At 44.0% G+C, this 14,927-nt stretch overlaps 1 protein-coding gene across 1 annotated transcript in view; it reads right to left on the reverse strand.

Moving 5' to 3' along the window:
• TEX26 (testis expressed 26) overlaps positions 1–14,927 on the reverse strand; it is a 74,132-nt gene that overhangs the window by 19,360 nt on the left and 39,845 nt on the right. The window contains exon 5 of the mRNA XM_069759006.1: positions 12,188–12,344. Coding sequence (XP_069615107.1) covers positions 12,188–12,344 — 157 coding nt within the window. The remainder of the gene's footprint in view (positions 1–12,187; positions 12,345–14,927) is intronic.

A 14,927-nucleotide genomic window follows, 5' to 3' on the forward strand; every position in this document is an offset into this window, starting at 1 on the left:
GACCTCTGTCATTGCCAACAAAGGATATATTACAAAGTATTGAGATGAAATTTTGTTTCTGACCAAATACTTATTTTCCACCATAATATGCAAATAAAATGTTAAAAAAACAGACAATGTGATTTTCTGGATTTTTTTTTCTCAGTTTGTCTCCCATAGTTGAGGTCTACCTATGATGTAAATTACAGACGCCTCTCATCTTTTTAAGTGGTGGAACTTGCACTATTGCTGACTGACTAAATACTTTTTTGCCCCACTGTTTATATATATATACCTATACTATGTGCAGACATTTATTTTATCTATTCTATTCTAACCTGTCAGTGTGATTTTACTGTACACCGCACTGAATTGCCGGCTTTTCTATAGAACACCGCTGCCTATTTCTCGCAAGTCACACTGATGGTTTGTGTGTAATCCATTTTTTTCTTGCCCCCATAGACTTGCATTGGCGATTCTCGGCCGAGATACGCTGACAATCGCAGCATGCTGCGATTTCACTCAGATCCTGAATACGGCCGAGAAAACAACGGATAATAGGAGCTGCCCCATATACAGGTCCTTCTCAAAAAATTAGCATATAGTGTTAAATTTCATTATTTACCATAATGTAATGATTACAATTAAACTTTCATATATTATAGATTCATTATCCACCAACTGAAATTTGTCACGTCTTTTATTGTTTTAATACTGATGATTTTGGCATACAACTCCTGATAACCCAAAAAACCTGTCTCAATAAATTAGCATATCAAGAAAAGGTTCTCTAAACGACCTATTACCCTAATCTTCTGAATCAACTAATTAACTCTAAACACATGCAAAAGATACCTGAGGCTTTTATAAACTCCCTGCCTGGTTCATTACTCAAAACCCCCATCATGGGTAAGACTAGCGACCTGACAGATGTCAAGAAGGCCATCATTGACACCCTCAAGCAAGAGGGTAAGACCCAGAAAGAAATTTCTCAACAAATAGGCTGTTCCCAGAGTGCTGTATCAAGGAACCTCAATGGTAAGTCTGTTGGAAGGAAACAATGTGGCAGAAAACGCTGTACAACGAGAAGAGGAGACCGGACCCTGAGGAAGATTGTGGAGAAGGACCGATTCCAGACCTTGGGGAACCTGAGGAAGCAGTGGACTGAGTCTGGTGTGGAAACATCCAGAGCCACCGTGCACAGGCGTGTGCAGGAAATGGGCTACAGGTGCCGCATTCCCCAGGTAAAGCCACTTTTGAACCATAAACAGCGGCAGAGGCGCCTGACCTGGGCTACAGAGAAGCAGCACTGGACTGTTGCTAAGTGGTCCTGTCGGGGTCGTCACGACAATACCCTTCATCCACCAGTCATTCCAAATCAGATTAGGAGCATGTTGGTACCGGATAAGAATGAGTCAGACACAATGCTGGTTCAAACTCATTGCACGCTCGTGTGTAACGTCACAGCAACTGAACTGTTTATTTCATATACATAACATTATATAGTCCATTGGGGGAAGGTGTGCAGAGGGCGGGGTTAGGCGGGGTTTAAGCAATGTATCTAGTATTCAGTCCCTCTGATTGGCTATGACATCATCTGATGAATCTTCCTTTGTCCACATCTTGTTAAGTTTCCATTTCTCCAGAAACGATACTTTAGCTTCAGAAACGAAAGTAGATTCTTGGCAAGTACAAAAACTAAGGCAAAGTGAATACTGGCAGCCATCTTAAATACAGTTAAATTTGCATTTAGCAAGCAAAGGGGAAAAACTTATTGTTTCACAGCATAAGAATATATAAAAGTACAAAAGAGTATAAAAACGTATATTTTTACCTTGACAGTCCCAAGTACTTTTTTCTGATGAAAGCAAATTTTGCATGTCATTCGGAAATCAAGGTGCCAGAGTCTGGAGGAAGACTGGGGAGAAGGAAATGCCAAAATGCCTGAAGTCCAGTGTCAAGTACCCACAGTCAGTGATGGTGTGGGGTGCCATGTCAGCTGCTGGTGTTGGTCCACTGTGTTTCATCAAGGGCAGGGTCAATGCAGCTAGCTATCAGGAGATTTTGGAGCACTTCATGCTTCCATCGGCTGAAATGCTTTATGGAGATGAAGATTTCATTTTTCAGCACGACCTGGCACCTGCTCACAGTGCCAAAACCACTGGTAAATGGTTTACTGACCATGGTATTACTGTGCTCAATTGGCCTGCCAACTCTCCTGACCTGAACCCCATAGAGAATCTGTGGGATATTGTGAAGAGAAAGTTGAGAGACGCAAGACCCAACACTCTGGATGAGCTTAAGGCCGCTATTGAAGCATCCTGGGCCTCCATAACATCTCAGCAGTGTCACAGGCTGATTGCCTCCATGCCACGCCGCATTGAAGCAGTCATTTCTGCCAAAGGATTCCCGACCAAGTATTGAGTGCATAACTGAACATTATTATTTGATGGTTTTTTTGTTTGTTATTAAAAAACACTTTTATTTGATTGGATGGGTGAAATATGCTAATTTATTGAGACAGGTTTTTTGGGTTATCAGGAGTTGTATGCCAAAATCATCAGTATTAAAACAATAAAAGACGTGACAAATTTCAGTTGGTGGATAATGAATCTATAATATATGAAAGTTTAATTGTAATCATTACATTATGGTAAATAATGAAATTTAACACTATATGCTAATTTTTTGAGAAGGACCTGTATTAACATTGGGCCGAGTGCTAAGCGATTTTTTTTATCGCATTGCACTCGTCCGTATTACGGTCTAGTGTGACTCCGGCCTTAGAGGAAAAGTATAATAGAAACATATGCACCACTTCTGTATTTATCACCCACTCCTGGTTTTGGCTTACAAATACTGGTGTAAAATACTGACTAAATACTGATAGTGTGACGGCAGCCTTACTGATAACTGCATTTCTATAGTGGAATTTCTTTGCTATTTCTCATTTTTGCGCTCTCTGACAAATTCCATGCTGCTAGACATGGACGTTTGCCAAAAATATTTTCTTCTCCACTCCCATTCAGAGCTGCATTCAGAATTCTGCTGGTTTCCTGTTGGGTGTTTATATGGATAATCAATGTTTAGGACAATAGGGCTCTTCAAATCAGTGAAAAAAAGAGTAAAGTTGCCCATACATACAGTGGGGAAATAAAGTAATTAGTCAGCCACCAATTGTGCAATTTCTCCCACTTAAAAAGATGAGAGATGCCTGTAATTGACATCATAGGTAGACCACAACTATGAAAGTCAACTATGAGAGTCAAAATGAGAAAACAAATCCAGAAAATCACCTTGTCTGATTTGGCAAGATTTATTTTGCAAATTATGGTACAAAAAATATTTGTTCATTAACAAAAGTTCATCTCAATATTTTGTTATATATCCTTTGTTGGAAATGACAGAGGTCAAACATTTTCTGTAAGTCTTCACAAGGTTGGCACACACTGTTGCTGATATGTTGATCTATTCCTCCGTGCAGATCTCCTCTAGAGCAGTGATGTTTTGGGTCTGTTACTGGGCAACACGGACTTTCAACTCCCTCCAATATTTCTATGGGTTGAGATCTGGAGACTAGGTAGGCCACTCCAGGATCTTCATATGCTTCTTATGAAGCCACTGCTTTGTTTCCCTGGTGGTGTGCTTGGGATCATTATCATGCTGAAAGACCCATCCACGTTTCATCTTCAATGCCCTTGCAGAAGCAAGGAGGTTTGCATGCAAAATCTCACGATACATGGCCCCATTCATTCTTTCATGTACACGAATCAGTCGTCCTGATCCCTTTGCAGAGAAACAGCCCCAAAGTATGATGCTGCCACCCCCATGCTTCACAGTAGGTATGGTGTTCTTTGGATGCAACTCAGCATTGTGTCTGCTCCAAACACGACAAGTTTTGCTCCTACTAAATAGTTCGCCTTTGGTTTCATCAGACCACATGACATTCTCCCAATACTCTTCTGGATAATCCAATTGCTCAACAGCAAACTACAGATGAGCCCGGACATGTACTGGCTTAAGCAGGGGGACACGTCTGGAACTGCAGGATCTGAGTCCCTTGCGGCGTAGTATGTTACTGATGGTAGCCTTTGTTAACGGTGGTCCCAGCTCTATGCAGGTTATTCACTAGGTCCACCAATGTTGTTCTTGTGCTCACCATTCTTGTGATCAATTTGACCCCGCGGGGTGAGATCTTGCGTGGAGTCCCAGATCGAGGGAAATTATGAGTGGTCTTGTATGTTTTCCATTTTCTTATTATTGCTCCAACAGTTGATTTCACGTCACCAAGCTGCTTGCCTATTGCAGATTCAGTCTTCCCAGCCTGGTGCAGGGCTACAATTTTGTTTCTGGTGTCCTTCAACAGCTCTTTGGTCTTCACCATAGTGGAGTTTGGAGTGTGACTGTTTGAGGTTGTGGACAGGTGTCTTTTATACTGATAACAAGTAATGAGTGGAGGACAGAGGAGGCTCTTAAAGAAGAAGTTACAGGTCTGTGAGCCAGAAATCTTGCATGTTTTTAGGCGACCAAATACTTATTTTCCACCATAATTTGCAAAATAAATCTTGCTAAATCAGACAAGGTGATTTTCTGGATTTGTTTTCTCATTTTGACTCTCATAGTTGTGTTATACCTGTGATGTCAATTACAGGCCTCTCTCATCTTTTTAAGTGGGAGAACTTGCACAATTGATGGCTGACTAATTACTTTTTCCCCACTGTATAAGTTGGCTGTTGGGCAAATACTTGCTCAGCCGACCACTATTTCTCCCGACCCTCCACTACACAGGCATGCTTAGGTCAGCCAAACGTATATGTAAGAGGAGAGGTGTTGTGAATTCTGTTGTTGAACTCCCTCCTGTGGTCGTGAATGGTACTTCGGCGAGTTCTGTCCATGGACTCCCTCTGGTGGCTGTGAGTGAAGCTGCTGCTTCTGAGGTTCCTTACACAGGTGACGTGGTTTATCCTTTGGTTGGCTGCTCTATTTAACTCCACTCAGATCGTTACTCCATGCCAGCTGTCAATGTTCCTGTGCTGGTTCAGTTCGCTCTTGGATTTTTCTGGAGACCTGTCTCTTCCTGCAAGAAGCTAAGTCCCCGTTTGTTATTTTCTGTTCATGGTTTTCTAGTCCAGCTTGCTTTCATGATTTTGTCTTGCTAGCTGGAAGCTCTGGGATGCAGGGTGGCGCCTCCGCACCGTGAGTCGGTGCGGGGGTCTTTTTGCACACTCTGCGTGGTCTTTTGTAGTTTTTGTGCTGACCGCAAAGATACCTTTCCTATCCTCTGTCTATTTAGTTAGTCTGGCCTCCCTTTGCTAAACCGGTTTCATTTCTGTGTTTGTGACTTTCATCTTAACTCACAGTTAATATTTGTGGGGGTCTGCCTTTTCCTTTGGGGAAATTTCTCTGAGGCAAGGTAGGCTTTATTTTCTATCTCTAGGGCTAGCTAGTTCTTAGGCTGTGCCGAGGCGTCTAGGCCTGTTAGGTATGCTCCACGGCTATTTATAGTGTGTGTGATAGGATTAGGGATTGCGGTCAGCAAAGTTCCCACTTCCCAGAGCTTGTCCTGTGAGTTTAACCATCAGGTCATTCCTGGTGCTCCTAACCACCAGGTCATAACAGTACAGCTGGCCCAAAGTATTAATGCATCTCAATAGAGGGATAAGAGAAGCTCTGAGACCATTTTTTTTTCTTTGCACTGTGTTTTGTCTTTCTTTTCCCCTAGACCTTTGGGTGGTTCAGGACACAGGTGTAGAGATGGACATTCAAGGTCTGTCCTCTTGTGTTGATCATCTCTGTTGTGATAGGCAATTCAGTATCACAATGGACATAGCGGACATAGCGGTCAGAGCACATACAGTGATCTGACAATAACCCAAAATAATAGAACGAGCTCTGAGACGTGGGAACTCTGCAGACCGCAATCCCTAATCCTCTCCAAACAACACTAGAGGCAGCCGTGGATAGCGCCTAATGCTACCTATGCAACTCGGCACAGCCTGAGAAACTAACTAGCCTGAAGATAGAAAATAAGCCTACCTTGCCTCAGAGAAATACCCCAAAGGAAAAGGCAGCCCCCCACATATAAAGACTGTGAGTAAGATGAAAAGACAAACGTAGGGATGAAATAGATTCAGCAAAGTGAGGCCCGACTTTCTTAACAGAGCGAGGATAGGAAAGATAACTTTGCGGTCTACACAAAACCCTAAATAAAACCACGCAAAGGGGGCAAAAAGACCCTCCGTACCGAACTAACGGCACGGAGGTACACCCTTTGCGTCCCAGAGATTCCAGCAAAACAATTAGACAAGCTGGACAGAAAAAATAGCAAACAAATAGCAAAGAAGCACTTAGCTATGCAGAGCAGCAGGCCACACGAATGATCCAGGGAAAAACAAGTCCAACACTGGAACATTGACAGGAAGCCAGGATCAAAGCATAAGGTGGAGTTAAGTAGAGAAGCACCTAACGACCTCACCAGATCACCTGAGGGAGGAAACTCAGAAGCCGCAGTACCACTTTCCTCCACAAACGGAAGCTCCCAGAGAGAATCAGCCGAAGTACCACTTGTGATCACAGGAGGAGCTCTGCCACAGAATTCACAACACATCTCACTGCAAGGGTACAAAACATTCAAGATTTTGTGGTTCAGAATCCTATGTTAGAGCCTAGAATTCCTATTCCTGATTTGTTTTCTGGGAATAGATCTAAGTTTCTGAATTTCAAAAATAATTGTAAACTGTTTCTAGCTTTGAAGCTTCGCACCTCTGGTGACCCCGTTCAACAAGTAAAAATCATTATTTCGTTGTTGCGTGGTGACCCTCAAGACTGGGCATTTTCCCTTGCGCCAGGAGATCCTGCATTGCGTGATGTTGATGCGTTTTTTCTGGCGCTTGGATTGCTTTATGATGAACCAAATTCAGTGGATCAGGCAGAGAAAATCTTGCTGGCGTTGTGTCAGGGTCAGGATGAAGCGGAGGTGTACTGTCAGAAGTTTAGAAAGTGGTCTGTGCTTACTCAGTGGAATGAGTGTGCCCTGGTGGCAATTTTCAGAAAGGGTCTTTCTGAAGCCCTTAAGGATGTCATGGTGGGATTTCCCACGCCTGCTGGTCTGAATGAGTCTATGTCCTTGGCCATTCAGATCGATCGGCGCTTGCGTGAGCGCAAAGTTGTGCACCATCTGGCGGTATTCTCTGAGCATAGGCCTGAGCCTATGCAGTGTGATAGGACTTTGACCAGAGCTGAACGGCAAGAACACAGACGTCGGAATGGGCTGTGTTTTTACTGTGGTGAATCCACTCATGCTATCTCCGATTGTCCTAAGCGCACTAAGCGGTTCGCTAGGTCTGCCACCATTGGTACTGTACAGTCTAAATTTCTTTTATCCGTTACTCTGATTTGCTCTCTGTCATCCTATTCTGTTATGGCATTTGTGGATCCAGGCGCTGCCCTGAACTTGATGGATTTGGAGTTTGCCAGGCGCTGTGGTTTCCTCTTGGAGCCCTTGCAGCACCCTATTCCATTGAGAGGAATTGATGCTACGCCTTTGGCCAAGAATAAGCCTCAGTACTGGACTCAATTGACCATGTGCATGGCTCCTGCACATCAGGAGGATATTCGTTTTTGGTGTTGCATAATCTGCATGATGTGGTCGTTTTGGGGTTACCATGGCTACAGGTCCACAACCCAGTATTGGATTGGAAATCAATGTCTCTGTCCAGCTGGGGTTGTCAAGGGGTACATGGTGATGTTCCATTGCTGTCAATTTCGTCTTCCACTCCTTCTGAAGTCCCTGAGTTTTTGTCGGATTACCGGGATGTATTTGATGAGCCCAAATCCGGTGCCCTACCTCCTCATAGGGATTGTGATTGTGCTATTGATTTGATTCCTGATAGTAAGTTTCCTAAGGGTCGACTGTTCAATTTATCGGTGCCAGAACACGCCGCTATGCGGAGTTATATAAAGGAGTCCTTGGAGAAGGGTCATATTCGCCCGTCGTCTTCACCATTGGGAGCAGGGTTCTTTTTTGTGGCCAAGAAGGATGGCTCTTTGAGACCTTGTATTGATTACCGCCTTCTTAATAAGATCACAGTCAAATTTCAGTATCCTTTGCCGCTGCTGTCTGATTTGTTTGCTCGGATTAAGGGGGCTAGTTGGTTCACCAAGATAGATCTTTGAGGGGCGTATAATCTTGTGCGAATTAAAAAGGGCTATGAATGGAAAACAGCATTTAATACGCCCGAGGGCCATTTTGAGTACCTGGTTATGCCATTCGGGATTTCTAATGCTCCATCTGTGTTTCAGTCCTTTATGCATGACATCTTTCGAAAGTACCTGGATAGATTCATGATTGTATATTTGGATGACATTTTGGTCTTTTCGGATGATTGGGAGTCTCATGTGAAGCAGGTCAGAATGGTGTTCCAGGTCCTTCGTGCGAATTCCTTGTTTGTGAAGGGGTCAAAGTGTCTTTTTGGAGTTCAGAAGGTTTCATTTTTGGGTTTCATTTTTTCCCCTTCTACTATCGAGATGGACCCTGTTAAAGTTCAGGCCATTTATGATTGGACTCAGCCGACATCTGTGAAGAGCCTGCAGAAGTTCCTGGGCTTTGCTAATTTTTACCGTCGCTTCATCGCTAATTTTTCTAGTGTTGCTAAACCGTTGACTGATTTGACCAAGAAAGGTGCTGATGTGGTCAATTGGTCCTCTGCGGCTGTAGAGGCTTTTCAGGAGTTGAAGCGTCGTTTTTCTTCTGCCCCTGTGTTGTGCCAGCCAGATGTTTCGCTCCCGTTTCAGGTCGAGGTTGATGCTTCTGAGATTGGAGCAGGGGCTGTTTTGTCGCAAAGAAGTTCTGATGGCTCGGTGATGAAACCATGTGCCTTCTTTTCTAGAAAATTCTCGCCTGCTGAGCGCAATTATGATGTTGGCAATCGAGAGTTGTTGGCCATGAAGTGGGCATTCGAGGAGTGGCGACATTGGCTTGAAGGAGCTAAACATCGTGTGGTGGTCTTGACGGATCACAAGAATTTGACTTATCTCGAGTCTGCCAAACGGTTGAATCCTAGACAGGCTCGATGGTCGCTCTTTTTCTCCCGTTTTGATTTTGTGGTTTCATACCTTCCGGGATCTAAGAATGTGAAGGCTGATGCCCTGTCAAGGAGTTTTGTGCCTGACTCTCCGGGTGTTCCGGAGCCGGCGGGTATTCTTAAAGAGGGGGTAATTTTGTCTGCCATCTCCCCTGATTTGCGGCGCGTGCTGCAGAAGTTTCAGGCTGATAGACCTGACCGTTGTCCAGCGGAGAGACTGTTTGTTCCTGATAGATGGACTAGTAGAGTTATCTCTGAGGTTCATTGTTCGGTGTTGGCTGGTCATCCTGGAATCTTTGGTACCAGAGATTTGGTGGCTAGATCCTTTTGGTGGCCTTCTTTGTCACGGGATGTGCGTTCTTTTGTGCAGTCCTGTGGGACTTGTGCTCGGGCTAAGCCCTGCTGTTCTCGTGCCAGTGGGTTGCTTTTGCCCTTGCCGGTCCTGAAGAGGCCCTGGACGCATATTTCCATGGATTTTATTTCTGATCTCCCTGCTTCTCAAAGGATGTCGATCATTTGGGTGGTTTGTGATCGCTCCTCTAAGATGGTCCATTTGGTACCCTTGTCTAAATTGCCTTCCTCCTCTGATTTGGTGCCATTGTTTTTCCAGCATGTGGTTCGTTTGCATGGCATTCTAGAGAACATAGTCTCAGACAGAGGTTCCCAGTTTGTTTCGAGGTTTTGGCGGTCCTTTTGTGCTAAGATGGGCATTGACTTGTCTTTTTCTTCGGCTTTCCATCCTCAGACTAATGGCCAAACCGAACGAACTAATCAGACTTTGGAAACATATCTGAGATGCTTTGTTTCTGCTGATCAGGATGATTGGGTGTCCTTCTTGCCTTTGGCTGAGTTCGCCCTTAATAATCGGGCCAGCTCGGCTACTTTAGTTTCTCCTTTTTTCTGTAATTCTGGTTTCCATCCTCGTTTCTCTTCAGGGCAGGTTGAGCCTTCGGACTGTCCTTGTGTGGATACGGTAGTGGACAGGTTGCAGCAGATTTGGACTCATGTGGTGGACAATTTGACATTGTCCCAGGAGAAGGCTCAACGTTTCGCTAACCGCCGGCGCTGTGTTGGTCCCCGACTTCGTGTTGGGGATTTGGTTTGGTTGTCATCTCGTCATGTTCCTATGAAGGTTTCCTCTCCTAAGTTTAAGCCTCGTTTCATTGGGCCATATAAGATTTCTGAAGTTCTTAATCCTGTGTCATTTCGTTTGGACCTTCTAGCTTCTTTGGCCATCCATAATGTGTTCCATAGGTCGTTGTTGCGGAGATACGTGGCGCCTATGGTTCCCTCCGTTGATCCTCCTGCCCCGGTGATGGTCGAGGGGGAGTTGGAGTATGTGGTGGAGAAGATTTTGGATTCTCGTGTTTCGAGACGGAAACTCCAGTACCTGGTCAAGTGGAAGGGTTATGGTCAGGAAGATAATTCCTGGGTTTTTGCCTCTGATGTTCATGCTGCTGAACTAGTTCGTGCCTTTCATTTGGCTCATCCTGATCGGCCTGGGGGCTCTGGTGAGGGTTCGGTGACCCCTCCTCAATGGGGGGGTACTGTTGTGAATTCTGTTGAACTCCCTCCTGTGGTCGTGAGTGGTACTTCGGCGAGTTCTGTCCATGGACTCCCTCTGGTGGCTGTGAGTGAAGCTGCTGCTTCTGAGGTTCCTTACACAGGTATCCTTTGGTTGGCTGCTCTATTTAACTCCACTCAGATCGTTACTCCATGCCAGCTGTCAATGTTCCTGTGCTGGTTCAGTTCGCTCTTGGATTTTTCTGGAGACCTGTCTCTTCCTGCAAGAAGCTAAGTCCCCGTTTGTTATTTTCTGTTCATGGTTTTCTAGTCCAGCTTGCTTTCATGATTTTGTCTTGCTAGCTGGAAGCTCTGGGATGCAGGGTGGTGCCTCCGCACCGTGAGTCGGTGCGGGGGTCTTTTTGCACACTCTGCGTGGTCTTTTGTAGTTTTTGTGCTGACCGCAAAGATACCTTTCCTATCCTCTGTCTATTTAGTTAGTCTGGCCTCCCTTTGCTAAACCGGTTTCATTTCTGTGTTTGTGACTTTCATCTTAACTCACAGTTAATATTTGTGGGGGTCTGCCTTTTCCTTTGGGGAAATTTCTCTGAGGGAAGGTAGGCTTTATTTTCTATCTCTAGGGCTAGCTAGTTCTTAGGCTGTGCCGAGGCGTCTAGGCCTGTTAGGTACGCTCCACGGCTATTTATAGTGTGTGTGATAGGATTAGGGATTGTGGCCAGCAAAGTTCCCACTTCCCAGAGCTTGTCCTGTGAGTTTAACCATCAGGTCATTCCTGGTGCTCCTAACCACCAGGTCATAACAGAGAGGGTAGTAATTATCAGATAGACTGTAAAAGGGTCAGTCAACATGAACATGCCCAATTCTTCTTTCCACAACATTACGTGTACAGAAAGAGTTGGCTCCATTGACATTAGATAGTCAGTCGGTCCCACCGAAATTGGCAAGTTAGTGGTGTACTGTGAGGCAGTGGGGAAAGCACAGAGTGCTAAACTCTTAGGGACGAAACTTTTGAAAGAAAAAAAAACAGTACCAGTGGCGTTGCTAGAACCAAAAATTTGGCCAAGTGCTCAGCATTGCCTGGTGTGCACAGCTTTGAACTGTATAAACATCAACATGACACCGATACAGCTGGATACTGGGAAGACCATGGCGCCGAAGATCCATTATTCTCCATCCTGTAGACCAAAGGCTACTATAGGCCTACAAGCAATCGGAATCCCAGTTCAGGCAGAGCAATGACGCCACTGCATCTGATGCCTGTACAGGCCCGCTCTGTGAACAGGAGAGATGAGGTCTTAAGTCACTCAGATTCGGCGAGTATAAAACTTTTCTTTTTGGAAGGGGGGTTGCACTATTTTAGGAAGAAGCACTCGGCGCACTACTTTTTAAGGTAGCACTATTGGTTCTTAGCAAACTGTCAGGTCATTACTACTGGGTTAGGAGGCATAATTCTTGTCTTGCCTCAGGCCGCTGTCACCCATGCTTCACTACTCATTAAGGTTGTATTGTACTGGGGTCATTTGTGCCAAATTTATCATTGAGGTGTGACATTTAATAAATGGTTATTAGCTGTATATGGTTAACAACCATCCAGCACCTACCTTGTGGCGTTCCTAAGAAGTCCTCTTTATATGTAGACTGATATTGGGACCTCATGACTTTTTGTACCTCTTCAATTGTTGGAGGTTGAATCCATGGAGAACGGCTGTCCTGTGAGATTCTCTTCTCCTCATGCGGTAACTTCCAGGCTGAGAAAGTCTGAAGACAAAAAGATATTTATGGAAAAAAAATTTGCACGGGTGCATACTCGGCCTGTAGTAAGCGCTGACAAGTAAACTTCCATTTACATGCGGCAATCAACGTGAAAGTGCAAAACACAAATAGTTTTAATGTTGACATGAAAGATGCGACTAATGACAAGCGTTTGCTCACTTGGTCGGATGATTGCTGCCATGTAAGCATGTAAATGAGCGATCCTAAGATCGATAATTCGGCCAGTCATCGGTCTGTTTAAATGGGTCTTAAATTACCTCCTAGGCATATAATAGACATCAAGAACCATAGAGAGAATGGTAACCTGCATGACAAACTAAATATATTCTGTATATGCATGATAAATATGAATTATATTACATGATGCCTTCCCTAATCTGCCATTTTACCCCCTAAATATAGATCAACCCTAAGGATGGGAGAGTGAAGCCAGCGCTGATTGGTCGCTGGGATAGTGTGACATAACAATGTCAAGCAAGCCCTGGGAGAGCCAGTACCTACACATTGGCACCGGAGGGGAGTAGGTGTTATTATTTTATTTTATTGGGGGAAACATAGGGATTATTTTAAGCTACAGCATTCTATAATCCAGGTATCTCCATTTAAATAGAAGGAAAAGACTGCTGATTTACAGAAAGTCATAAGCATAAGCCAGAAACGAAACTTATCCTTAAAAAATGCAGAGATAACTGATGAATGACAGATGTACACGAGATAAGAATCCGTACTGAATAGCCTTCGGCACGGCTTTGTCAGGGACTACAAAACAAGTCAGTTTTATTTTCCTTTCGAGGGTGGAGAACCTTTGTAGAGATTGCTCAAGTAATTGCTTATGTAATCTTGACCATTGTGAACATTCCTGCAACCAATTTGATTGTTCCAAATTAATCTAGAATATAAAGTGAAGCAAGGGGTTTCAATTAAAAAAAAAAAACATTATCATGCGGGCCTATGTGTCTCCATGATTGGTGAAAGGCAAAACAAATGTACCGTAATAACGTTTGGTCAGAAATGTGTTCAGTCACCTACTAATTATCCCGACCTTGGAATTCTTTACCCTTTTCGTGGCCCGCCACATTTGTGTGTTTTGTAATATACACGGTTTTAACAGCTCCAAATGTTTTGCAGTTATTCAATTCATTTTTCCCTCTTTTTTGGGGGATTCGTGGGTCCTAATTTTTATGTCATTTTTATGTTCAGGGGATTTGTTTGCCAACACCACAGGGAAACGTAAAGAAAAAAATGAAATACTTGTCTGTTTTTCAAATTTTATGGAGACCATAACCAACCACAAAAAATACATTTTAAATAGTGATGAGCGAATATACTCGTTGCTCGGGTTTTCCTGAGCACGCTCGGGTGGTCTCTGAGTATTTGTTAGTGTTCGGAGATTAAGTTTTCATCATGGCAGGTGAATGATTTACAGCTACTAGCCAGGCTGAATACATGTGGGGGTTGCCTGGTTGCTAGGGAATTCCCACATGTACTCAGCCTGGCTAGTAGCTGTAAATCATTCAGCTGCCATGATGAAAACTTAATCTCCGAACACTATCAAATACTCGGAGGTCACCCGAGCGTGCTCGGGAAAACTCACGCAACGAGTACACTCGCTCATCACCAATTTTAAATTGTGCCCCCCTTATTATTTTTCTACGTTGGTACTGCACATATTGTATGGGGTTTTGTTTTGGTGTTTAGGAACAGTGGTTTGGATTGGTGTTGAGATTCTTTTTTTCCAAGTCCTCTTCCTTTCTAAAGAGGCTATTTGCATATTTAAATTCATTTCGTGGCCTATAAGTCTTCTTAAAGGGGGTACCCAGAACTTTACAAAAAACAAAAAATGTACCTAAGCACCAACAGGCAGGTACCGTAACCGCCAGGGATTCAGATGACTTTGCTAACGTGACGGGGCGGAAGTTTCGTCGTCATTCTGATTGACAGTTAGGCAGCAAGGATCCGGCTGTCAATTAGAATGATGTCGGACGTCCCACCCTGTTGACAAAGTGGAGCCGAAGAGAAGCCTTCGCTCTGTAGATGTCAGCGGAGGCTTCTGCTTCCCCGGCAAGAGCGGTCTGTGCCCGCTCTGTGCCTGGTAAGAACGGCGCCGTGAACCACAGAAAGGTCAGTTGCAATTACCAGCCTTTAAGTGCTTAAGTACATTTTTTTGCAAAGTCCCGGATACCCCCTTTAAGCTGGCATGTCACTCTCCACAAAGAGTAATGTTCCCCTTTATACCCACAGTCAGAAGACACCTATGCAGCCAAATAAGGACTCCTGCTTTGCACTGAGGATGAGGAAACACCCTGTAACACGTGTCTGCAATTGGGGTTTCTGATTTGGCTTCTTATCCTAAGTCTTGTGTCAAGGCTGCTTAAAGATTCAATATTGAAATTTAGGATTCTACATCACTAGCACTAGAATTCAAGTCCTCTACCTATATGAGGAGCCTGTTTGCATGTACGGGAACAGTAATCTTTTTTTTTTTATGTAACTTATTTATCATTATTATTCATTATTCTACAACATCTGTATGCATCCTTACAATATTATGTTTTTTTACAGTGATGA

The sequence above is a fragment of the Ranitomeya imitator genome, chromosome 3, assembly GCF_032444005.1.
Source record: "Ranitomeya imitator isolate aRanImi1 chromosome 3, aRanImi1.pri, whole genome shotgun sequence".
NCBI classification, from domain to species: domain Eukaryota; kingdom Metazoa; phylum Chordata; class Amphibia; order Anura; family Dendrobatidae; genus Ranitomeya; species Ranitomeya imitator.